Source organism: Palaemon carinicauda, chromosome 32 (assembly GCF_036898095.1).
Source record: "Palaemon carinicauda isolate YSFRI2023 chromosome 32, ASM3689809v2, whole genome shotgun sequence".
Taxonomy (NCBI): Eukaryota; Metazoa; Arthropoda; class Malacostraca; order Decapoda; family Palaemonidae; genus Palaemon; species Palaemon carinicauda.
In genome coordinates, this window is record NC_090756.1 from 79,362,977 (window position 1) to 79,389,639 (window position 26,663).

The 26,663-nt window shown below is 36.3% G+C and overlaps 1 protein-coding gene across 1 annotated transcript; it reads right to left on the reverse strand.

Annotated features, from left to right (window-relative positions):
- Positions 1-1,735: 1,735 nt before the first annotated feature.
- On the reverse strand, positions 1,736-26,663 carry LOC137625402 (uncharacterized). Its single transcript, XM_068356289.1, has 9 exons — positions 26,399-26,663; positions 18,565-18,728; positions 16,385-16,472; positions 14,478-14,667; positions 11,004-11,272; positions 10,324-10,458; positions 8,901-9,125; positions 8,180-8,288; positions 1,736-2,013 (listed from the first exon to the last, which is right to left on the reverse strand). Exons 1-9 carry the CDS (start codon positions 26,633-26,635, stop codon positions 1,850-1,852), a joined length of 1,581 nt encoding a protein of 526 aa, XP_068212390.1. The 5' UTR covers positions 26,636-26,663; the 3' UTR covers positions 1,736-1,849.

The following is a 26,663-nucleotide window of genomic DNA, read 5'->3' on the forward strand; positions in this document are numbered from 1 at the left end:
AAAAGGATAAACCATATAGTATTTCCGGTCGTGCTATGCTATGTCTAAATTTATAGATATAACCACTCTCAGTACGGGAGATTAGCAAAACTGGGTTTTGGGGTCACGTTTCTTCATGCCCCTTCATTTGAAAGTCGGTCTAGGGGAGTTATCTCCGCTTATTCAAACACATCAGTTTCACTGATATATTTGTCTTTACTGTAACATTTTTACATATATAAATTGGTTTTCAGTCGATTTTCACCTTTTTTTATCTTTCTTTAGAAACCACTGAAGATTAAATCTCTTCAAAGTACATACACAAAGACTAAAATATTCAATATCAACAAATGAGGAAAAAATCTACTGGCTGCGATATTAGTCATTTAACCTAAAGTTTTTAATGTCTGTAAATGGCCTTAAACTCTTCCCACTATTAGATGGGATAAAAAGCCCAAAATAACTTTCAAGATTTTTTTCATGGTTGATGGTGAAATATATTATTGATAAATAGATTTATATAGATGAGAAACCACACAAAGCTAGATTCTAATGGCAATAAGTGACATTTTTTTACGAAACTTCCAAATGAAAATTTTATTTCCATCATATATCAATATCTCGGTAATTTCATTAAAAAATATCTTTAGATAATAGTTACTTGCTTTATATAAAGTATATTTGTGGACACATTAATTATATATATTTAAAACGTTTTTATCCCGAAGCCTAAAAAATAGTTTTAATGAAAACCTTGAAGGTTTTGAAATTATCCAATTCTATATTGAATTCAGTTGGGATATTTAATAACTTGTTGTACATTTTGGCAACCTATTGTGGTATTCTTTAACTCCTGCTCTCTTAACTTTCCTAATTTTGTGCATGAATATAAATGTTCGGTATCCTCTTTTCAAAGGTCATGGATTAATATCTAGAAAGTTAATAGACGGATCTTCAGACTAATTGCCAATAACCTATAATGACTTCGCTCTCACCCCAAATTACATAAACACTAACTGGAGTAAATGCTTGACTTAAAACTTCTTTTTTTTATGTAGAAATATTTCAAACAAGTAATCAGATGTTTTTTTAATATATTATAAAGGCCTTTAAAGTTGGAAGTAAAAGCTTGTAAGCTGTGAGTCTGTCTGTGTATGAGGTAACTAATTATAATGAATTTTCTGAAGCAAATTGGAGCGTTTTTCTGCACCTACTACTACGCTTCTTCTTCTAGTAGTGTGCCCAAAAGCACTCTGTGTTGTTGTGAGAGAGCAACGAGGTTTTGCGCTTGAGGAAGCATTTGACAAAAAAGAAAAATATTATTATTATTATTATTATTATTATTATTATTATTATTATTATTATTATTACAAGCTAAGCTACAACCCCAGTTGTAAAAGCAGGATGCTATATGCCCAAGGGCCCCAACAGGAAAAAATAGCCCAGTGAGGAAAGGAAATGATGAAATGAATAAACGATATCTATGTGCGTTAGGAATGGTAATACCAGACTTTAACACACACACACATACACACACTCACAGAGAGAGAGAGAGAGAGAGAGAGAGAGAGAGAGAGAGAGAGAGAGAGAGAGATTTGTTGAACAGGCTGATTTTACGATAATAATAATAATTATATTAAATATCTATATTCTATCATTTTATTCTGGCTGAATAAGCAAGTACATTTTTTTATCAGTGAACAAAATTATTCTTTATATTATATCCCATTTTCATAAATGAAGAAAACAACTAATTTAGACAATCATCCTTTATATTACATCTACAATCATAATTTATAATTTTACCTTTGATTACATCAAACAAAATGGTATAAAGAGATGGAATTATATCTTTTTTTTTAAGGAGAAATTAAGAATTTTCAGTAGTGACTTTTTTGATCCACTTCAGATAATTCCTGACTTTCGTATAGACGCCAAACTTTCCATCTTCGCCACAACCTTCGCCAAAGCTCGTCACACCATGGAGTGTCCACACGCCCTTGTCATCGCAGACCAGGGGCCCTCCAGAGTCGCCTGCGGAGGAGAGACACAAAGGGCTTCTGTTACTTATACATCATGGGCGAATCTTACAAAAGGTAAAAGCCTGAAGTAACCTCTATTTCTAACCGAGCCTTGATAATTGGAAAAGCAAGATGCTACAAGCCCAAGGGCTCCAACAGGGAAAAATAGCCCAGTGAGGAAAGGTAAAAAGGATATAAATAAATGATGAGAACAAATTAACAATAAATCATTCTAAAAACAATAACAACGTCAAAACAGAAATGGCATATATATACTATAAAAACTCATGTCAGCCTGGTCAAAAAAAAATAAAATGATGATTACCTCCGCCAACAAAGTTGGGAGGAGGTTATGTTTCCGCCCATGTTTGTGAGTGTGTGTGTGTGTGTGAACAGCTTTTTAGTCGCAATTTTAATCGTAGAGTAATGAAACTTGAAGGGATTAACTGTTATATAAATAGCTGGAAATGATCAAATTTTGGAAGATCAAAGTCAAAGGTCAAGGTCACAGTCAAGCAAAATGTCCAATTCACGTAATCAGCCATAAGTTTGGACATCGTTGTCACAGAGACTTCAAAGTTGGTTCATAGTTAAATGTATGAAAATCCACGCCAATTAATACATGTTAAGGTTAAAGGTCAATGTCGAGCAAAAGGTCGAGAAATAAGCTGCCGCGGCGGAGGTCTGCGCTCTACTGAATGTCCCTCTAGGTTCTAACTCCTATTATCCTTATTATTTTTGTGAATCACCATCTACATAGACTGGTGGTTTATAGTGTGGAGTTCTGGTTTACATCCAGCTCCCTTAGGAGTCCATCACTTTTCTCACTATATGTGCCGTTTTAAGTATCACGCTCTTCTGCACAACTCCTGGAGTCCTGGGGCTATGTCGACTCCTACTTCCTCTAGATTAATTTCTAATGACTTAACTATGGTCCCTATAGGGTTGTGGTGGCCGATGTGGTAACGTCCCCAATTGGTAGACGCCAGTCTGGTGTTCGAGTCCCGCTCAAACTTGTTAGTTCCTTTGGTCACTGTAACCTCCCTGTCCTTGTGAGCTAAGGATTGGGGCTTTGGGGGACCCTATAGATCTATCTGCTGAGTCATCAGCAGCCATAGCCTGGCCTTCCTTGGTCCTAGCGTGGGTGGAGAGGAGCCTTGGGGCTGATTATATGTATATAAGGTTAGTCTCTAGGGCATTGTCCTGGTTGATAGGGCAATGTCACTGTCCCTTGCCAATCCCATTCATGAGCGGCCTTTAAACCTTAAACCTAGTGCTCCTAGGATTATAGGCACCACTTCTCTATGTATATTCCATAGCCTTCTCAATCCAATTCCTAAGTCACGCCCAGCTGCATTTTTACCTATTACTTTTTGCTTTGTGGTCTTGTTTGAAAGCATTTAACAGGTTAGTTGGTATGTTCGTTATGTATAGTTTCCAAATGTCAGCGAAGTTTGACCGGATTCACGTTTCCATTGGCCATTCTTTCATAACAGATAACATTTGTGGTTCCTGAATGGTTTATATGTGAGGTTGAACTACATCCTAAAATCGGAGTAAGTAATTTGACATGTACCATAAGGCACTTAGAATATGTAGCCCTGAATACATATAGGATGCTTTCATTAAAATTGAAGAAATAGCTATAATTTCTGCTATCTCAAATATTTTCTGGAGAACGGTATGTATAAAACTAAAAATACATTTTATAGTGTCCGGTTAGAAAAACAGAAAGCGATGAATAATGATTATCATTTAGATGTCATATCCCTTTTGAAAAAAATAATAGATATTAATGTGTAAATATAATTTCATTTTAGAAAATATGTCATGAAATTGGATAGTCAGAGACGAGTAACATAATCAATGTAAATGACTATACCCAAAGGAATATTGTTGAATCCTTTTTAATCTCCTGTACCACAGGTCAAAATTTAAACCTAATCCCTGGTCTGTTTTCCATTGATCCGGTATTATTCTCTTATCTAAAATTTGACTTATCTAGAATTATCAAGAAACTGACAGATGTGGGATATAAATACGATGTCTTTGTGTATGTATTCTCACTTTGAGTCCATCGATGTCACCAATAGGACGAAAGTACTAACTTCAATCAAGTCTTCCTTTTTCTTTTCGTGGCAATAATACATATTTTATACTCCTCATGTGTCAGCTTTCGTAATTTCTACACACACACACACACACACACACACACATACACACACACACACACTCTTCTAGGAGAAGGACACTCCAAAATTAAACCATTGTTCTCTAGTCTTGGGTAGTGCCATAGCCTCTGTACCATGGTCTTCCACTGTCTTGGGTTAGAGTTCTCTTGCTTGAGGGTACACTTGGGCACACTATTCTATCTTATAACTATAATTTTTTTTTCTTCCTCTTGTTTTTTTGAAATGGTGTGTTGGGCAGGCTTAATAGAAGGGCCATGGATGCCTGGTGGTTTATCAAGAGGTTGTCTTTTCCTTTTTCTGACTCTTTTTCTTCTTAAAACCATCCTTACTGTCCTCCCTTCAGTTGAAGTGGTTATCCTGGAGGGTATTTAGCCTTGCATGGTGTATCGGCTCCTCCATGTTGACCAGTTTTTCCGATTTTTTACTATAGTCTATGAGTTTCATCAATCACTTTATTTATAATTCTGTACATATTGTTTTTGTTATAATTCTTGTTAATTTAGTTTTTAAGTATGATGTCTCTTTTTTATTTCTATTAATTCTCATGCTGTCTGGAGACATTGAGTGAAATCCGGGACCAGTACGTCCTAGATTTCGTCAATGTCGTCTTCTGTATTGCAATATTCGTGGTCTTCATGCAAATATCCAAGACCTTACAGTTGCGTCCAGACAGTATGATATTCTTTTGTGCTCAGAAACTTTGGTTTCTAATATGAGGCACTCATCTGAGCTCCTTATAACTGGTTTTAAGAAGCCAATAATGTTGAAACGTGATGCCATCCCTAGGGCCAGGGGAATGACGGTGTATATTAAGACTGAGTACCCTGCTTCTCATAAGTCCTGCTATCAATGTGGATGTCATGAGATTCAGGTAATAAAAGTTTGTGGCAGGCATAACAACTTTTATTTGTGTTCGATCTACCGGAATCCAGACATGTATGATTCTATCTTCGATTGTCTTCTTACCATTATGGCTAAGATACAAGAAGATGATAGAAAATCTTCTTTTGTCTTTGTCGGTGATTTTAATGCTCACCATAGGGAGTAGTTAAGTTCTATCTCTCCTACCGATCGCCATGGTTTAAGAGCTTTAGACTTTGCCTCTGAATCAGGCTGTGAGCAAATCATAAATGAAGCTACTCACAGGTCTGGTAATTGCTTGGACCTCGTATACACTGACTCCCCTGGCGTTATAACTAGTAAGGTTGGTTCTCCAGTCGGGACATATAATCATGCCTTGATTTCATTATTAGTGAAGACTGAGCAGCCTGTCCCTGATATATCATATTCTTGTAAAATTTATATGAAATCCCAAACAGACTGGAAAGGGATTTTACATGATCTTTTGTGCTTGAATTGGTCACAATTATATAATAGTGTAGATCCTGTTGTCCCTTTGAATGAGAATCTAGTCAACATAATTGATAGGTGTATCCCTTCTCGTGTGCTAAGGTACTGAGTGAAGGACAAACCGTGGTTTAATGATGATTGTAGACGTGCTTATTTGGAGAAGCAGGAGGCTTATCACCTTTGGAAGGGTAACAGATCAGATTTGACCTGGAACAACTATACTCAGCTTCGAGCTTTTGCTCAGAGAGTTTATGCCTCAACTGAAAAGGAGTACAATTTAACCATAAAAGAAACCCTTTCTGGTACAACTCAGGAACATAACTGGTGGTCTACCCTTAAATCTTTGGTGTAGATGCAAAAGTTCCTCCTTTACTTAAACCAGATGGCTCAGTCACTCACTATCCAAAGGAAAAGGCAACCCTTTTGGCTGATGTTTTTGACAGTAAACAGAGTAATGAAAAACTTGAACTTCCTCATTCCTGTTTTCCTGAGGCTAAACTAACTAGTTTAGCTTTTCGATCTCGTGAGATTAAAGCTCTCTTGATGGACCTTGATGCCTATGGAGGTGTAGACCCAAATGGTATTTTTCCTTTGTTTTTTATAAAGACAGCAGATTTCTTAGCTCCAAAGTTATCTGTTATTTTGCGCAAGTTAGCAAGAAGAGGAGCTTTTAGCACTTGTTGGAGAATTGGTAATGTTACTCCTCTATGTAAATGTGTTTGTGGTAGCTCAAGTCCCACTGATTACCGCCCAATTTCCATAACTCTAATATTATCTAAAGTTTTTGAACGTCTTCTGGCAAAACGTCTTAATAGGTTTGCTGAAGGTAATCATCTACTCCCTAGTTTGCAATTTGGTTTTCGTAAAGGCCTTGGAGCATGTGATGCCCTTCTTACAATCTCCAATGCTGTACAGAAATCCCTTGATTGTGGTCAGGAAGTTCGTATGATTGGCCTTGATTTTAGTGCTGCCTTTGACCGTGTTAATCATGAGGCCCTTGTTTTCAAACTCAAACAGTTGGGAGTGGGTGGGTCGTTTCTTAGCATTATTATTGATTTTTTAAGTAATAGATCTCAAAGAGTTGTTGTTGACGGGCACCATAGTGAGTATAGGAATGTGATATCCGGTGTTCCACAGGGTAGTGTTCTTGGCCCATTACTTTTCATACTATATACACATGACATGTGGTTTGGCCTAGAAAACAAGCTTGTTGCATATGCAGATGATGCTACTCTCTTTGCATCAATTCCATCCCGTGAATGTAGATCAGGGGTTGGTGAATCCCTTAATAGAGATTTAGCTAAAATTTGTGCATGGTGCAAATTATGGGGTATGAAGTTGAATCCTAACAAAACTCAAAGTATGATTGTAAGTAGGTCAAGGACGGTGGCTCCTCAACATCCGGATCTCAGTATTGATAATGTTTCTTTAAATTTGTATGACTCTTTCAAAATTTTAGGTGTGATTCTCGACAGCAAATTTACTTTTGAGAAACATATAAGGTCTGTGTCTTCTTCAATTGCACAAAAAAATTGGCTTATTGAGAAAGTCTTTTAAGATTTTCGGTGATCAATCTATTCTGAAGAAGTGTTTTAATTCTTTCATTCTACCTTGTTTTGAGTATTGTTCTCCTGTCTGGTGTTCAGCTGCTGATTCTCATCTTAATTTGTTGGACAGAAACTTACGGTCTATTAAATTTCTTATTCCTGATCTAGATATTCTTTGACACCGTCGTTCAATTAGTTCATTATGCATGTTGCATAAGATTTTTCATAACTCTGACCATCCTTTACATTCAGATCTCCCTGGACAATTCTATCCTGTTCGTAATACTAGGCAGTCAGTTAATTCTAATAGCCAGGCCTTCTCCATCATGAGGCTCAATACTACACACTATTCTAAAAGTTTTATTCCAGCTGTTACCAAGTTGTGGAATGATCTTCCTAATCGGGTAGTTGAATCAATAGAACTTCAAAAGTTCAAAGTTGGAGCAAATGTTTTTATGTTGACCAGGCGGACATGAGTCTTTTTATAGTTTATATATGACATATTTGTTTTTGACATTGTTAATAGTTTATATATGACATATCTGTTTAGACGTTGTTACTTTTTTTAGAATGATTTATACTTAATTTGTTCTCTTCATTTATTTATTTCCTTATTTCCTTTCCTCACTGGGCTATTTTTCCCTATTGGAGCCCCTGGGCTTATAGCATCTTGCTTTTCCAACTAGGGTTGTAGCTTAGATAGTAATAATAATAATGATATATATATATATATATATATATATATATATGTGTGTGTGTGTGTGTGTGTGTGTGTGTGTGTGGGTGTGTGTGTGTGTGTGTTTGCATATAGAAGTGATGACCAAACAAACTATCTTGCATGTGGTACAATACAATTTGCTTAAGTGCAAACAGGGACCTTGTGATGTAGTTCCCAGCTCACGTCTGTTAGGCCCTAAACTATTATCAACCTGGCACCTAACAATCTAGAGACTGTTAACAAACCATAAAGGCTTTGCACTTGACTCTAACCCTTTTAGAGGAGATAGCATATCATGGCAAATAAACACAGGCATATATTCAGTCCTCGACCTAAGAAAAGCAATGTGTGACCTTTAACTACATTATTTACCTGCACATGTGTCCGCGTTTCCTTTCTTGAATCCAGCGCAGAACTGATTCTTGGAGATCGGGTGTTCGGGGTAGGCGGTGACGCAGGCAGCCTTCGTCACGATGGGGACCTGTACCGTGAGAATCAAAAATATACAGACTGCTTCTTGTTCTTACGCAATTCTTCAGTCTCGCAATTAACACGAGATAATTTTGTCTTACTCATATTCGTTTATCACTCTCATCATTGTTTAGTTTACTTTACCATAGTGGGGTAAGTTAATATATATGGGGCTAGAGACTATGTAGTCAAGACCAAAATCTTAAATCAGTATTTATATTTGTAACCAGAAAGATTCTATTTGCAAAGTAGATGTATGTCGATACTTGGAATCATAAGCTGCTGACCTTTAACTTATAACAATATAAAAATGTTTGCAATATTTGTCAGAAATAAAGGAAGAAAACTTTGTGTTTCAACTGTACAAGAGACACACGAGAGAACTTAGAAAAAGGTTTTTACAACTCTGAAGTCGATCAATGTTTAATTATCTCAATTCCAGTAATAAAAAAATAACTAGCCTAATCTAACCTAAGAGTTGCTCAAAGAGGCTGGTTCCTTAAATTTTGCTATTTTCACCAGTTCTCGTCTCCTCACAGTCACCATCTTGGGCTACTTCTGATTATTCTAAAATTCCCCTTTCTTAAGCAACTGATAAAGTGTAACGCGTAACCCTACTCACTCTGACATATTTGAGCACATCAGAACCAAAGATGTGAGATTCCCTCTCCTTTCCCCATCCCGTAACTGCGCATTTACTGCGCACCGGAGGCGCAGTGTTTGGTCCAGGCAGACAAGCGGGAAGGATGAACTTGTTGTAAGTCACTGGGCGAGGCAACTTGAGGAGGGCGATGTCATGCTCGAAGGTCTCTTCATCAAAATCGGGGTGACCGAAAGATCTTTCTACCTGTTGAAGAAGAAAGGGCAATATATATATATATATATATATATATATATATATATATATATATATATATATATATATATATATATATATGTCCCGTGTCCACGGATAATAAGACATCAGAAAATGGTTTTTTTTTTCACTTTATTACAAAAGGTTCGTAAGTATACTGTACAATTGACACTCTCTCAGGTGAGTGCCTTGTCTACTTGAGCGCACAAAGGCAACTAACTACCCCTCGCTATCAAAATGCAATCTTGCTACAACATCATGCTGAATAGTTAGGTTTTGTGGAATTCTCAGGATTATAGAGTTCATTTACCTTGACGTACAACACATATCTTCATACAAGAATTAGGACATATTTATATAAGCCGTTTTTTTCTTAGAAGGGATGTTTAGGAGAAAACAACACAAAAATAACTTGTATATTTCTCCTTCATTGGTTGTTGCCTACAACTAAACAAAAGTGCATCGGATCTGCCTATGCACACTAAGACCTTCATAACCATCTTGCATGCAATCTCATGACTCTCTCTCTCTCTCTCTCTCTCTCTCTCTCTCTCTCTCTCTCTCTCTCTCTCTCTCTCTCTCTCAGTGCTTCTAAAATATAGAAAATGCAAGAGTAAGGGAAAACAAATCAATAAAAGAATTCTAAAGCTCTTGAATATTGTGAACTGAGGGTTACTAATTTACACGGATGTGGAAAAACGTTATTTTACTAGATAGTGTTCACGAATTAATTTTCGTTTAACACACATATCAAGACAATGTATGCTGATAGACTAATGGTGAGCTCAAACCATGCATCCTTTTGCATGCTAAAACATTTGCAGACACTAGGCGCACATCGTCAGACTCCATGACTCGGTTTATGATTAAAAAAGATTGATTGCGATTTGATCGTTAGTAATCCGAGGAGTAATCCTAGCATGCGCATGGCAGCAGATCGATCCCAGCCCAGAACCATGAGTTTAAGCTGTTTACTAGGGAGGCCACTGCTGTGGTTTGGCACTACAGTGGGAGGTTAGGCTTGCCCAGTCGATGTTCTGGTAAGCATCTATGCTGATGAAACTGTAACTGAAACCAAACACCTTTAACCTTTAATGTGCAAAGTTTTAACCGTTACGACACTCGAGGTCTTGGCTCACCGATGTGTGACCCCCACCTTAAGGGCTATAATTATTCTTGTACTACTCACCCTCATCTCAATCTCAGCACGGTCTTTCTCGTACAAGTCGTGCTCTCCAAGTCTGACGTAGAGACGCGTTCTCAGGCAATGGGCGGCTGTCATCACCCACTGGGGAGCGATCAGAGTACCTCCACAGAAGGTTTCCTGGATTAAAAAAAAAAAAAAAAAAAAACTGTAGTATATACCTACCAGAAATTCCTTCAAGAAACTAGAATATAATTATAGATAAAGTTACAAGAGTTAATTTTCTAAAGTAATTCACCATTAATATCTTACTCAACGGCAAATTTAAAACTGACTTTAGCAAAGGTATAGAATCTCTTGGTTTCCATATAAATGTTTGAAGGAGGATTCTACTTTCAGGTTTAAAAACAGAGTGCAATTGCTCCCCATGATGATACCAACTAGAAATCCATTAAAGATTATTTCAAATCCCCTTTCATCATCCTTGAAATATTGCTCGATAAAGTAACATTTGACTGAAATGTATTTGTTTTACGCAAATAATTCAACAAATTTACATAATTCAGGGGATTAAACTTACCTTGAACCTAATAACAAACAATGGTGAGAACTGGATTTCAACCGAGCGACCTTGATAAGTTACCTGGGCAAGATGGCCGTCATCTACAGGTATGCGGCCTCGGTTCATGCAACACTATTATAGGATATCTATGACACTTACTTACTTTGAACCTATTCAGTACAGCCACTTGCCATGGCCAGGATCCCTTGGCTGCTATGTGTCCACCCAGGATTTTGAGACGCTTAGAGGACCTGACCTTACTCTTGCCACATCCCTCAAAAGGTATTTCATCCGCTTCAGAGGGACGGTCCTCTTCCTCCTCTTCCTTCTCCTCCTCCTCTTCTTCTTCTTCTTCATATTGATAATCATAACTATCTCCAGGTTCACTATGGTCCGTATCGCCAGTGTTACCATGTAGGTAATCAGACCAACCTTCAATGAAAAAGAACGATAAAGATATATTGTTTTTTTTATCTATTTTTTTCTATTTGTTTTATTTATTCCTTTTAATCTCTTTTTTGAATAACTCTTTATCCAATGTTTCCCACTTTTATGTAATGAAGTTTGCGTGAACGAAAGTTTTGGGACATATTTCATCTAGATTTCTTTTCAAATTTTCTTGTTCGTTTAGATTGCTCGGCAAAGCCAAGAAGGGGCTCTTGGCACAAAGCACTAGCCTCTAAGCATTATCTGTTGCCATAAATAAAGACTTTTGATGTGTAGGACTATATTCATTGTGACACCAGTTATCAGTCAATCGTCATCATCATCATCATCTTCTCCTACGCCTGTTGACGCAAAGGGCCTCAGTCAATAATTCAACTTAATTTATTGCTCTTTAAAGGTTTAAAGGTTTAAAGGTCGCTCATGAATGGCAGAGGCAAGGGACAGTGACATTGCCCTAGCAATCAGGACAATGACCTAGAGACTGACCATATATTTCATGATCAGCGCCCCAGCCTCCTCTCCACCCAAGCTAGGACCAAGGAAGGCCAGGCAGTGGCTGCTGATGACTCAGTAGATAGACCTATAGGCTCCCCCAAACCCCCCAACCTTAGCTCACAAGGATGGTAAGGTTGCAGAAACTAATGGCACTAAGGAGTCTAAGCGGGACTCGAACCCCCGTCTGGCAAACACCAGACAGAGAAGTTACCAATCAGGCCACAACAACCAATTCTGCAGACATTGTCTTGGTCCAGAAAGTAGAAATTTAATGGTAGGAGAGAAAAATTCCTTCTTTGCAAGAATGTGTCCACTGAATGAAAAGACTTGAAGCCTACGAGTTTGATTCATCAAAGATACGTAAACTCAATGGCCGTATGCAAATGTGCCCGTGACTTCTCACATAACTTTGTTTTTTTATAGGTCTTCCAAGTCAAAAAGGGGAAATGAAATGACAAAATTCTCCATCTTTACTTCATACTATAGTAGTCCATTGCAAATTCGATGTTTCTCAGAAGAAAAGTTCTTACCCAACCAAATGATCAGGGTGAGATGAAGCCTTGGATAAGGACTTAAGCTCACAAACTTAGAGAAAGTCACTTAATGTCACGTGTCAAGAGGAAGCCTTACTAACCTAACAGGTGACCCCACAGGAGGGTTCTGCCGAAGAGTCCCGGAAGTAATTATCCTGCTACAATGATAGAGAATCACCTTGAGCCTTGGTCTGAAGAGTCTAGTCCACAAGGTAGTTTGACCACAAATTGTTTTAGCCAAATACTGGGTTTACATACAATGATGGAGAACTTCTTTGACTCTCAAATGCCTGAGCTAAGCTGGTCCTAAACAGATATGTCCTCTAGAGTTTTATCTTAATAGGAATAATGTCAGAGTAGCCACCCTCTATCTGCACTGGAAGGATGCACTGACGAAAGTTAGTAACTCAGTATATCCTCCATCTCTTACATTACCTAACTTGTCATGGTTTCTAAGAAATACAATTTAAGTTCCCAGCCACTAATTGGTTCTTATGCTTCAGGAGAGGTTGCAGGATGCCAGAATTGGTTAATCAGGAAAGAAAGGCTTCTTCCTGCTTCCTTTAAAGGTTTAAAGGTGGCACATGAATGGCAGAGACAGGGAATAGTAACATTGCCCTATCAAGCAGGACAATTCCCTAGAGACTGACCATATATACATATGATCAGCGCCCAAGCCCCCTCTATAATCAAGCTAGAACCAAGGAGGGCCAGGCAATGGCTGCAGATGACACAGTAAGTGTACCTATAGGCTCCCCCAAAACTCCCATCGTTAGCTCACAAAGAGGGTGAGGTTGCAGACACTAGAGGAGCTAATGAGTATAAGTGGGACTCGAACCTCAATCTAGCAATCACCAGTCAGGGACTTTATCTAGATTTACTCCAACCCCCAGGAGATTCAATCGCCCAAACCATTCTGCAGCAGTTGTGGGATTCACCCCCTCACAGATATTCTCATAGATAACCTAAAATAATTGGGCATCTTTTCATAACATGTCTGCTGCACTAGAGACCGCATAAGACTGAGCCCTCAAAGGAGAGGGACCAAGAAAGACAAAGCAAAACCTATCCTAAGCTAATCAGACCAGGGTTGTAGTAGCCCATTGGAAACATCCCTGCCTGGTGATCTGCTGGATTGAGGTTCGAGTCCCACTCAGACTTGTTAGTTCCTTTGGTCCCTGCCACCTCACCATCCTTGTAAGCTAAGGCACCAGCCACCGGTTGAGATACTACTGATAGAGAGTTATTGGTTCCTTTGACTGGCCAGACAGTACTGCATTGGATCCCTCTCTCAGGTTATGGCTCATTTCATCTTTGCCGACACATACACCGAATAGTCTGGCCTATTCTTTACGCATTCTCCTTTGTCCTCATACACCTGACAACACTGTGATTACCGAATAGTTCTTCTTCACTAAAGGGGTTAACTACTGCACTGTAATTGTTCAGTGGCTACTTTCTTCTTAAAGGCAAGGGTAGAAGAGACTCTAGCTATGGTAAGCCGCTCTTCGAGGAGAAGGACACTCCAAAATCAAACTATTCGACTCTAGCCTTGGTTAGTGCCACAGCCTCTGTACCATGGTCTTCCACTGTCTTGGGTTAGAGTTTTCTTGCTTGAGAGCACACTCAGATTCTATCTTATTTCTCTTCCTCTTACTAATTTGAAGTTGTTATCCTCTTTTTATTTTCAAGTTTCTATTGTTTATATATGAAAGATTTATTAAAGTTATTATTGTTCTTAAACTTCTCTTGCAGTTTTTCCTTATTTTCTTTCTTCACTGGGCTTTTTTTTTCTCTGTTGGAGCCCTTTGGCTTATAGCATCCTGCTTTTCCAACTAGAGTTGTAGCTTAGCAAGTAATAATAATAATAATAATAATAATAATAATAATAATAATAATAATAATAATAAGGATAGAGGGTTTGGGTGAGCCTATAGATCTACCTGCTGGGTCATTAGCAGCCGTTGCCTGGCCCTCCCTGGTCTTAACTTGTGTGGAGAGGGGACATGGATGCTGATTATATGTACAGTCATATGGTCAGTCTCTAGGGCTTCGTCCTGCTGTCCCTTGCCTCTGCCATTCATGTGCGAAAAGTTAAGCTTAAATTTAAGATAAAAACTCTCACCCGTTATAGCCCTATCTATAATGACAGTATATCCTACCATAATCATAATAGTCTCCGTAGATATTCTCTTCAGCATCAGGGTAAATAAGGGAATCATCTTCTTCTATGAAGTCATAGTCGGGAATGTACATCGGATCCACGAGCACGTCATCCTCGTCTTCCTCTTCGTCAACGTCGGAATTGTAGTCCACGATGATGTAACCTTCCTTCTTCAGGAAGGTGTTCACCTGCAAATTACAAATCATTTTCAATGGGTGATTTGATAAATTTGGTTTGGTGATTGGAATAAGTTTGAATGATAAGGTCAATTAAAAACGAAGAGGCGAAGGGCAGCTCTAATGATATCATTTTAATATTGTAACCAATTTTGGTTGATAACATATGATGATATATGCCAAAATGTGTAGAGTGAAATAGAAGCTTTTTATGAAGATCTGGAAATATCTATGAAAAACTTAAGACTCAATTTACATTTGTTTTGGGGGATTTCAATGCTAAAGTATGTCAAAAGAAGAGAGGAGAATCAGCAGTAGGTAAATTTGGAGCAGGCACATGGAATGGCAGAGAAGACATGCCTGTAGAATTTGATGAAAGAAACTATCTTAAAATCATGAACACCATTTTTTATGAAAAAAAAAAACATTGAAAGCAGACATGGAGAAACCCAAATAGTGATATAAAATTGAAGTAAATTTCAGCCTCATTGGAAAAGTTAATCTTCCATGCTTGTAGCATTCGGCTTTTCCAACTAGGGTTATTTATTTCCTTATTCCCTTTCCTCTCTGGGCTATTTTTCCCCGATGGAGGCTTTGGGATTGTAGCCTATTGCTTTTCCAACTAGGGTTGTAGCTTAGCTAATAATAATAATAATAATGATGATAATAAGGCTCATTACTTCTCATTTACTTTATTTATTTCCTTTCCTCACTGGGCTATTTTTCCCTGTTGGAGGACTTGGGATTATAGCATCTTGCTTTTCAAACTAGGGTTGTAACTTAGCAATTAATAATAATAATAATAATAATAATAATAATAATAATAATAATAATAAACACTCCTGTAATCTCTTGATAGCTCGATTGGTAGAGTCCCCGCAGTCATGGGTTCGGCGAAGAGGTACGAATCTTTACCCAGCCAAAAACATTTATCATGAAGGAATTTCCAGTGGATATGCATTCCCAAATATAGAATTTTATATTAAATGCTACCATTGTAGTTGATATTGATTAAAATCACGAGTGTTAGTGATATATATATATATATATATATATATATATATATATGTATATATATATATATATATATATATATATATATATATATATAGTATTTTTTAACGTGATCAGCAAAGCTGTACTAATCAGGCAAACTATATTAACATAGCTTGCTGTAAGCAATCAGACAAAAATCTCCCACCATCACCAATCTGCACTAGTCAGCGTTGTGGTGAAAAATAGCCAAAACCAAGACATGAATTGACATATCTTAGGGCTTTGTCTTACAATGAACTAGACACGGCTGCATTTAAATGTTTAAAGGCCGCTCACGAATGGCAGAGACAGGGAATAGTAACATTGCCCTATCAAGCAGGACACTGCCATAGACACTGACTATATTACATATGATCAGCGCACAAGTCCCCTCTCCACCCAAGCTAGGACCAAGGAGAGCCAGGCAGATAGACCTATATGGTCCGCCAAACCCCCCATCCTTAGCTCACAAGGATGGTGAGGCTGCAGCGACCAAATGAACTAACGAGTTTGAGCTGGACTCGAACCCCAGTCTGGCAACCACCCGACCAACAAACACATCCATATATATATATATATATATATATATATATATATATATATATATATATATATTTATATATATATATATATATATATTTATATTTATATACATATATATATATATACAGTCAGCTCCTTCATTACATCTTACCTCATTTTCACATTTGGAACCTGGCGCATAACAAAAGGCTTCTTCTACCAATGGTTCAGTCCCGCACAGGCTTTTGTAAACGCACTCTCTGCAAAATGAAAAATTGATAATCACAGTAATTCATTAATGAATAAAGTAAAAGAAAAAAGCCTTCCTTGAATTTATACAAAACTTGTGAAAGATCTGAGCAAATTGTTAAAAATTCATTTTTTCCTCTTATCTTCTTTTACTACTGCAGACCATTTAAATGTAACATGGTTCGTACTTGTTATATATACAAGAAACATGTGATTTGTGTACCACACGTGTTTCATACACATTCATACACCTTAACGATTTTGGTTTATCTTATCACTCGCTTCACCCTGCACTGTTAAAAGACCAACTTCTTGTTATCATGCTAGTTTTTTCATGTTTGAATTTTTGTGACGTTCTTGCTCGCACATCACTGTATAAAGACTCAATGACTGTTTAATAAAGTATAGTTGCATTCACCTCGCCTCTAAGTTATCACCTAACTGGCGCCTCCTCGTATCGGTTTAATTTTACTGTAAAGGCAACAAAAAAAGGGTTTAGCCAGCACGTCTTTATGAAAAGTTAATTGCATTAGTGTGTTAACGCTCTAAGATTTGTTCACTAGAAGACAGTGTTTGGATGACACTTTTTAAATATAAAAATTTCACATTAAATACCTTCCTAATCCAATACTTAAGATCCTTAATTAGGGAGAACTCTCTCTCTCTCTCTCTCTCTCTCTCTCTCTCTCTCTCTCTCTCTCTCTCTCTCTCTCTCTCTCTCTCCTATATTGGATAATTCTCAGCTCTGAACTGAGAGGCTCCAAGTTTGATACCTCGTCAGTGTTACTGTTACGGTCAGCTATATCAAAACGTAGATTATGTAAATTCAGTGTTTTATTCCCTTATTGATTAATTCAGTATAGAACAAAGCTAAACAGGAACAGCAAAAGAGAATTAATAGTCAGCAAAAATAACAATGAATTTGAGACCAGTATTATTTACAATATCTTATAAGATTCATGAAATACTCACAGTTCACCTATTGATAACATTTTACAGGCAAAATAGGCCACGCCCACCTGATGATGTCATGGCTTGCTTCAACCACTCACGAGAGTTCCTGCTCAGAGCAAACAGTTCTTGCGTTGTTCAACAAAAATTCCAGTAGATTTTGGCTTGTAACTTCTGTCAGACTGCATTCAAAAAATAGATGTGTATTTATGATAGTTTTAATATTAATTATATAATAATACCAGTGTTACATTTTTGTGACAGTTAATCGTAGGAATTATAATAAAAAGGTTGAAAAAGAAGTCACAAGACAAAAACTGCCAGGATATTTTGTTGAACACCATAAGTACTTCTTGCTCTAAGCGGGAACTCTCATGATTGGTGGAAGCATGCCATGACATCATCAGGTAGGCGGGGCCTATTTCCCCTGGAAAGACTGTGGCGACAATAGTAACCTACCATTGTAAATGCAGTTGATAGGCAAATTTTGTCACAGGTGTCACAAAAATTTCTTCACCTGAGCAGATGTTAACTCAGAGATAGTCTATGTTAGTCACTGCTGAATGCATGCATATAGATGTTTTTATATGTAACGGCTCCTCAGTTATCCTTCCCCCTAGTTGACTAGACTGGGTAAAGGCTATTTGGGGTGCAAATATCTATGGTTATCTACGGATACGTCCCTGATTATACACGGTATCTTGGGATAGTCGTTCCGGGGGTTAGAACCCCGGGATACCTGCCAGTAATTCTCTTGTAATATCACTCTCAGAAATATTATACAGTAGGAAGCTACCGAAGGGACCTTCCATCAGGACGACATGGCTATCTCACCCAAAAATTGATTTTCCTATGTAAAAATCCGTTTTTTTTATAATCTACCAGTAACTCTTGTTCTAGAATACAACTGTAACTTTGAGTTTACAAATTACAATATCTTAATCTTAACATTAACACCTAATATATAAAAATAAACCATTCTCACAGGTCCTATACCATAACATAGATAAATTTAATCTATATATGATATTCATAGATGGGAATGTGAAGGAGAAATAAGAGGAGAATAATAAACGCTGGAAAGCTTACCATCATATAATTATAAAACGGGAAGCCTTAATTTTGATGGCTATGTGTTTTGTCTCGTCTCACCTATGTCTAGAGATTTTGCAACTCCTGGTGCATCTGCCCCAAGGTTCATCATCACTGTAGAGCAGAGAGGTTAAGGTCAGGTCTGTAGGATCCTGAGTTTCGTCTTCCACCACGATGACGACGACCGGTTCCCCTTCGGCGTTTATGTTAGGGCTATTTTCACCCTGTTTTGAATGGAAATAGAATTAGATTATTGTTTCTGTTTGGAGTGGCTCATCCTGGGGAAGATTATTCTATAGTTGCAGAAATTAGAGGTAATCAAATTCATGCATTTAGTGCCTCAAAATTACTTCAGAAAGTACAAAAAAAAAAAACACACACACACACACACAACCTTGGTCACGAAATTCATCCGCATGGGGACAGATGGGACATAACCCTCCATGTTTTAGTCAAGAGAGACAACATATCAATTGTTTCCCCATTCTCTATCAAAAAGTTTTATATTACTGATGCAAGGACATAAGACAATTGATGATATTACGAAATACAAGATCACTACAAACAACTATAAAGTAATTCAGAAATAGATTACATAATTTTTCATTTGATTCATAGTTTGATTAATTGTTCATTTAAATTTTGACTGGCGTAGGCACATATCCCTTTATAAGCACATATGCCATTGTAGGCACATATCCCATTGTTTACACTTGATGGAAAATTTCTATACTTGCAGCAGCTGCCCATGGCTTTGGCCATACAAGGCGCGACTAGCGGCGAGGTTAGAGGGAAGATGTTCCGCACCAAATTGAAATGAAATTGAAATGTAAGGTATTGTATGCGGATGGCCACATTGGAGGTGCGAGAACCCTCCAACCGCTGCAGCTGCCGCCAAGATATGTTTCATATTTTAAAAAACCACGTTGGTTTCGAGTGTCTTCACCCAAGATTACGCCATTTTTCATCAGTTTCTGAATGGGTACGAGTTCAGTTGTTCGTTTCCAGCCATTATTAATCAACAATTTATTGGGAGGTGTTTCAAAGAGCAAAAATAAATGAAATAAATGGAAGTTATGGCAATCAACTGCAAATGGATGGTAATAAAATAGTGGGTAGGCCTATGCCTTTTTGTGCTTTGCAACCTATTTAATTATATATATATATATATATATATATATATATATATATATATATATATATGTGTGTGTGTGTGTGTATATATATATATATACTTATATATATATATATATATATATATATATATATATATATATATATATATATATATACATATATATATATATATATATATATATATATATATATATATATATATATATATATATATATTTATATATATATATATATATATATATATATATATATATATACATATATATAATATATATATATATATATATATATATATATATATATATATATATATATACATATATGAAAATCTAATAGATGAAGTAGAAATATTTCAAATGCAAAAAAAAAAAAAAAAAAATTGTATGTACCTTTAAACAATATATCTTATGCAAATACTAGTCAATTCTGGAATAAAAGGGATAATGATTTTTCATGAAGTTTATCATATTTGAAGCAATTATAATACCTGATAAGAGAGAGATTGAGGTTGTCTATGGTTCGACGTATGTTTAGTGAGCCTGAATCCAGGAAGGATGCTGCCAACAAAGAATCAAACGACTTGTGAAATACGCAGATATTCATTAAATCTGTCGTCGTACAAACGAGACTGGCTCTATTACTTGTAAATCAACTTATTTTCCCTTCTCTTTATATTAAAATCGTGAATCCAAACTCTTGTATTATCTATTGTTCAGTTTTAAACAAAGATTTTCAATCAGAAGTAATTTTCGACTGCTGAGAGTGAGGAGGCAAGAGAGATGTGGCGGTTCCGGTGTGGCCACGCAGCATTTTGTCGCTGGCCAGCCGCTCAAGCCGTGCCTCTACCTCGACACTCATCACGTGCGGTATGGCCGGAGCCTATGAGTTTAACTTCATTTTTTTATGGATCTACAAAAGCATTTGGCTTTCCTATTAGACATTACTTCGCTACAATATAGGCCACTGATACAGAATGCCAGCTAAATGTTTTAAAACTTATTAATATACATTTTGAATTACTTTAAGCACTATATAAAGGTTTAAAATTTGCCTTAAAAGTAAAATAAAACATTCAAAGTGATGCTCTGTTGCGTATATGATCTATTAATTACAATTATTGAATGCTTTTGAGAGCTGAAATCGACAAACTGGCATTAAGCACTGATAAGTAATCTTTGATGATTGGCCTCGAACTCTTAAACCGAACGTGCACTAAAAGGAGGCTGTAATTTGTTTACACCTCCTAATGAGAGGTTTTTGCAGCTGTTGTATTTATGAATTCTGGTGCAGATTAACCTCTGGATCGTCACACTGGACCTAGAACCAATGCAGGAAACACATCTGGCCAAGTGGGTCCACTTTAGTCTGTTTTAAATATGGTTCCCTGGTTCGTTAACTGCTCACGCTGAAAAATGTTTGCGGGCACTCTATTATTTATTAGATAAGTGCAAAGCTTCTTGGCTAATGCCAAGTACTTCGTGGTAATTGATTTTTTTCCTGTAACTATAAAGAACATTCTTAATGAGAACCTTAAGTTTTAATAGTAGCTCATCTATCTTGGAATCAGTTTGGATATTCAATACCTTGTTGTATGTTTTGACAAATGATTCTGGTATTATTAAACATTTCTTTCAAATTCATGGGTCTAGTTATGCATGCGCCTACCATATCCCCTCTTCTTGTTCTCTTAGTTTTACTAATTTTGTACATGAAAATAAATGTTCTACATATCTTCTTTTTACAAGTCACAAACACCATCTATGTATACCTACTTTCCCTAAATATTCGCTTTTATTTTGAACATGTTAACCCGATTTTCATTTTTATAATTATTATCAATATTACTTGCTAACCTACAACCCTAGTTGGAAAAGCAGGATGCTATAGGGCCAGGGGCCCCAACAGGGAAAATAGCCTAGTGAGGAAAGGAAACAAGGAAAAATGAAATATTTCAAAAACATTAATAACATTGAAATAAATATTTCCTATATAAACTATAAAAACTTTAACAAAACAAGAGGAAGACTTAGATAGAATAGTGTGCCCGAGTGCACCCTCAAGCAAGAGAACTCTAACTCAAAAGACAAAGGAAGACCACGGTACAGAGGCTATGGCACTACCAAGACTAGAGAACAATGGTTTGATTTTGGAGTGTCCTTCTCCTAGAAGAGCTGCTTACCATAGCTGAAAAGCCTCTTCTACCCTTACCAAGAGGAAAGTAGCCACTGAACAATTATATTGCAGTAGTTAACCCTTTGGGTGAAGAAGAATTGTTTGGTAATTTCAGTGTTGTCAGGTGTATGAGGACAGAGGAGAATCTGTAAAGAATACGCCAGACTATTTGGTGTCTGTGTAGGCAAAAGGAAAGAACCGTAACCAAAGAGAGGGATCCAATGTAGTACTGTCTGGCCAGTATAGGACCCCATAACTCTCTAGCAGTAGTATCTCAACGGGCGGCTGGTGCCCAGGCCAACCTACTATAGTCTAATTTTTATAGCGGTGCATATTTGCACCCACTCACAGGGGTGCCCTTTTAGCTCGGAAAGGTTCCTGATACCTGATTGGTCGGAAGTATTTTTGTCCGAACACCTTCATTGTTCTCGAATAATCACCAAGTAATTTGAATCGAAACTTATTTATTAACCTATATTTCTCCATGAGATATATGTTTTGTCAATAAACAATGTGAAAGAATAAATATATTATAAAGAATCGTCTTGGTAAGTCTAAATTTAATAACACAATCCACCGAAGTCAACGACAGCAGCTTGTTTTTGGATGCACGCTTTGTAATTTTGTCATTTTTCACATATTTTAACGCAAATTGGGATAAATTACACTCAGCATAAGTTAAACATATTATAAACTTTCTTTGAATACCAGAATTCACCAAAATCATGGAACTAATAGAACCCGATATTTGTGAAAACTTATGGGGAGGTAAAAGAACAGCCTGTAGCGGCCTGGCGGGAAAACGATCCCTTCTGACTTGTAGACGCAGTTTTTTTTTTTTTCTATCGTAATATAGTTCGGCCTATTCCTTTCAGTTTAAATAGTCTTGCATTGTCTCTCTTCGTATTATTTTGCTTATTATTTTCCCACATTCTTGTTCCTCACCTAATATCTATCTATCTTCCTGATATCACTTCTTTCATAAATGGGATATCCGCACTACGATTCCTTATTTTGTATCCTCTGTCGAAAGTGATGGCTTGAAGGGAAGTGCATGCTAGTCTCATTAAAATAGTGTAGAGACGGGAATAGAGAAAAAATACTATGCTTAATTTCAGGTTTACAGAATAGGTTATACTTTTTACACACCATAAAATTTATGTTGTTATTATTTACATGCTCTGACGTAAGGTACAAAACATAAGGAATCGTAGTGCGGATATCACATAGGCCTATATGAAAGAAGGGATATCGGGGAAAATAGATAGATATTATGTGAGGAACAGGAATGTGGTAAAATACTAAGCAAAATAATACGAAGAGAGACAATGCAAGACTATTTAAACTGAAAGGAATAGGCCGAACTATATTACGTTGACTTCGGTGGATTATGTTATTAAATTTAGACTTACCAAGACGATTCTTTATAATATATTTATTCTTTCACATTGTTTATTGACAAAACATATATCTCATGGAGAAATATAGGTTAATAAATAAGTTTCGATTCACATTACTTGGTAATTATTTGAGAACAATGAAGGTGTTCGGACAAAAATACTTCCGACCAATCAGGTATCAGGAACCTTTCCGAGCTAAAAGGGCACCCCTGTGAGTGGGTGCAAATATGCACCGCTATAAAAAAATAGGCTATATATATTACAGAAACTTGCTATTCCATGGCCCCTGATTTGTGGACAATGAAAAAAGTCTCTGATAGTGTGCACCGGCCAATTTTATGGAGAGTCTTCATTATTATGGAATTCCTCTTAAATTCGTGACTTTGATTAAGTCTGTTCATGAGCATAGCAAGTGCAAAGTTAATGTTAATGGAGTCTTATCAAATGAATTTCCAGTGAACAGCGGAACGCTACAAGGGAACGTAATGTCACCTATGTTGTTTATCCTCCTCATGGATTTTGTAATGCATAGAACAGTTGGGGATGGAAGAGAAGGATTGGACTGGACTATTAACGGGAAACTAACGGACCTAGAGTATACTGATGATGCTGTCCTTATTAGCAGAACACCACAGGATTTGCCATGCTTGCTTACCAGAATGCATGAAATATCACATGAGGTTGGGCTGAAGATAAATAGAAGAAAGACAGAGATGACGAGAACGGAATATGCAATGGAAGATGAAATATCATCGGAAGGAGAAAGGATTAACGAGGTGGAATCGTTTAACTATTTAGGAACTATGATCTCCAATACAGGGTCTTTAGAATTAGTTTAGTGAAAGATTGATGAAGGCAAATCAGGCAATGGCTAGGTTAAGTAAAATTTGGAAATCAAATAGCCTGAAATTGCATATAAAAATCAGGCTATATATCAGTTTAATGAGATTGGTGTTACTGTATGGGACATGAGTCATGGTATGACAATGAAACAATCTCCAATAGGTATAGTAGATTTGAGAACAAAGCCCTCAGAAGGATATTGGGAGTTAAATGGTAGGACAGGTTTAGAAATGAAACTATAAGAGAGATTACTCGAGTGCCATATGGGGATAAGATCATGATGAAGGGTAAATGGAGATGGTTTGGGCATGCTCTTCGCACTCCCCAACAGAGAGATTAGTTCACCAAACGTTTAACTGGGCTCCACAAGGCACTAGAAGAATTGGAAGACCCAGGCCTACATGGCTTAGGACTATAAAGGGCGAAGTAGGAGATGATGAATGGAGAAGTATTGAATTAAAAGCTCAAGATAGAGACGACTGGCGAAATCTAACCGAGGTGGTATAGTAAATCATTTATAAGATTTTTTTTAACTAACTTACAGAGAATGTTTTAATGTTTAACAGGCTTACTTGAGTCTCTACGTCTTCACGTTGTTGATTATCTTATTTATAATAATATTTCATCATTCTCATAAAAAGTGTATTTATTTCCTTTCCTCACTGGGCTGTTTTCACTGTTGGAGCCCTTAGTCTTATAGCATCCTGCTTTTCGAACTGGTGTTGTGGCTTAGCTAATAATAATAATAATAATAATAATAATAATAATAATAATAATAATAATAATAATAATAATAATAATAATAATAAGTCGGCCTACATTACTTCATAACTTTGTTTCATTAACCTCTGTTTCAAGGTCAAAATTTATAAAATTATTTATATTTAAGAGCAAAAATCCGTGAGAAACCGGAAGCCAACCTCGTGCAGTAAAAGTAAATATAAATTTATTTGTTAAAATATGACAAAAATATATTTTCTTTATTGAAAATGTAACTAATAATTTTTGCTATATAAAAAGACTTACATTTTTGTATTGGGGCAGCACCGTTTACATTATTCCAGATGTACGATAAGATGCAATCAAACACACACACACATACACTTATGATGTGACAAAAACTATATATTGAGATGTAACTAATGATTTTTCAATAAAAAAGTGATGTTTTTACGTTCAGAACAGCGCAATTTATTCCGTTTAAGATGTACGATAACATGAAATCCAACATACGCACACTGGCCGATGAACGATAATCTCCCTTGACAGCCGATAACGAATCTAAATAAGCACATTAAGATTTCATTTATCGTCTTCTGTTATCAATATTCCTCTTGGCCTTTTGATAAGTACCTACTTGAACTACTCTCAGTTGCTAAGTATGATCATCGCTTTGTTATTACTAGAAGAAATATATATAATTTGCAGTTAATGCAAACTTACGTACGAACAAACGGTGAACTTTCTCACTTTCAAAGAATATATGTTCTGCAGATTGTGTTAATGTCAGGAATTAAAAAAAAAATAATAATTTCTTTACAATTATGATTAAGGCGAGTAGGAAAAATCCGTCAAGAAGAAGAAGAAGAAGAAGAAGAAGAAGAAGAAGAAGAAGAAGAAGAAGAAGAAGAAGAAGAAGATTGAGCGAAATTATTTAATGGAGTTATAATCATATTCTCCTTGAACAAAACTTTCATTGTTTAGGCCTAAGTAATTTCAGCCTTCGAATTCTATTAAATATTTTAGAAAATACAATATATTTCCTTTCGAATGACAGTAGTCTTTAACTGCGGCTCACCATTCTATCTTATTTCTCTTCCTCTTTTTATAAAGTTTTTATAGTTTATATGTGATAGATGTATTTAAATATTTTTACTGTTGTTGAAATATATTACTTCAATTGTTCGTTACTTTTCTTTTAGTTGATTTATTTTTCTTCCTTTCCTCACTGGGCTATTTTCCTTGTTGGAGCCCTTGGCCTTACAAAATCCTGCTTTTCCAACTAGGGTTGTAGCTTAGCAAGTGATAATAATAATAATAATAATAATAATAATTATTATTATTATTATTATTATTATTATTATTATTATGATAATAATAATAATAATAATAATAATAATAATAATAATAATAATAATAATAATAATAATAATAATAATTATTACTATTATTATTATGATAATAATAATAATAATAATAATAATTATTATTATTATTATTATTATGATAATAATAATAATAATAATAATAATAATAATAATAATAATAATAATAATAATAATACAGTATAAACTTTCAACACAAAGTCTATAGATAAAGACAGAAATACAATCGCCCTCTACCTCATCATCTCCATCGACACCCTGCAACCCATCGTCGAGTATGTCCATGAAGTCGACCATGAAGTCCCACACGGCGTCGATCTCCCCCGGCAGGAGCGCCTGATCCTCCGAGTAGTCGTAGACATATTCGACGTGGCGCTTCGCCCTCTTCGTTTGTTTCGGCAATGCGGAACAAAAGCTATCGGAGAAGATGACCAAGAAGAGGAGAGGAACGAGGAAGACCGTCGGTGTGCCCATCTTGAGTGACTGGACTCGACTGACCACT

Coding starts and splice junctions, on each gene's coding strand:
- LOC137625402 (XM_068356289.1), bottom strand. CDS start 26,635: ATGGGCACACCGACGGTCTTCCTCGTTCCTCTCCTCTTCTTGGTCATC. Junction 14,668..16,384: donor GTTCCAAATGTGAAAATGAG/GTAAGATGTAAT, acceptor TGTAATTTGCAG/GTGAACACCTTCCTGAAGAA. Junction 11,273..14,477: donor CGGAGACTATTATGATTATG/GTAGGATATACT, acceptor TTTTCATTGAAG/GTTGGTCTGATTACCTACAT.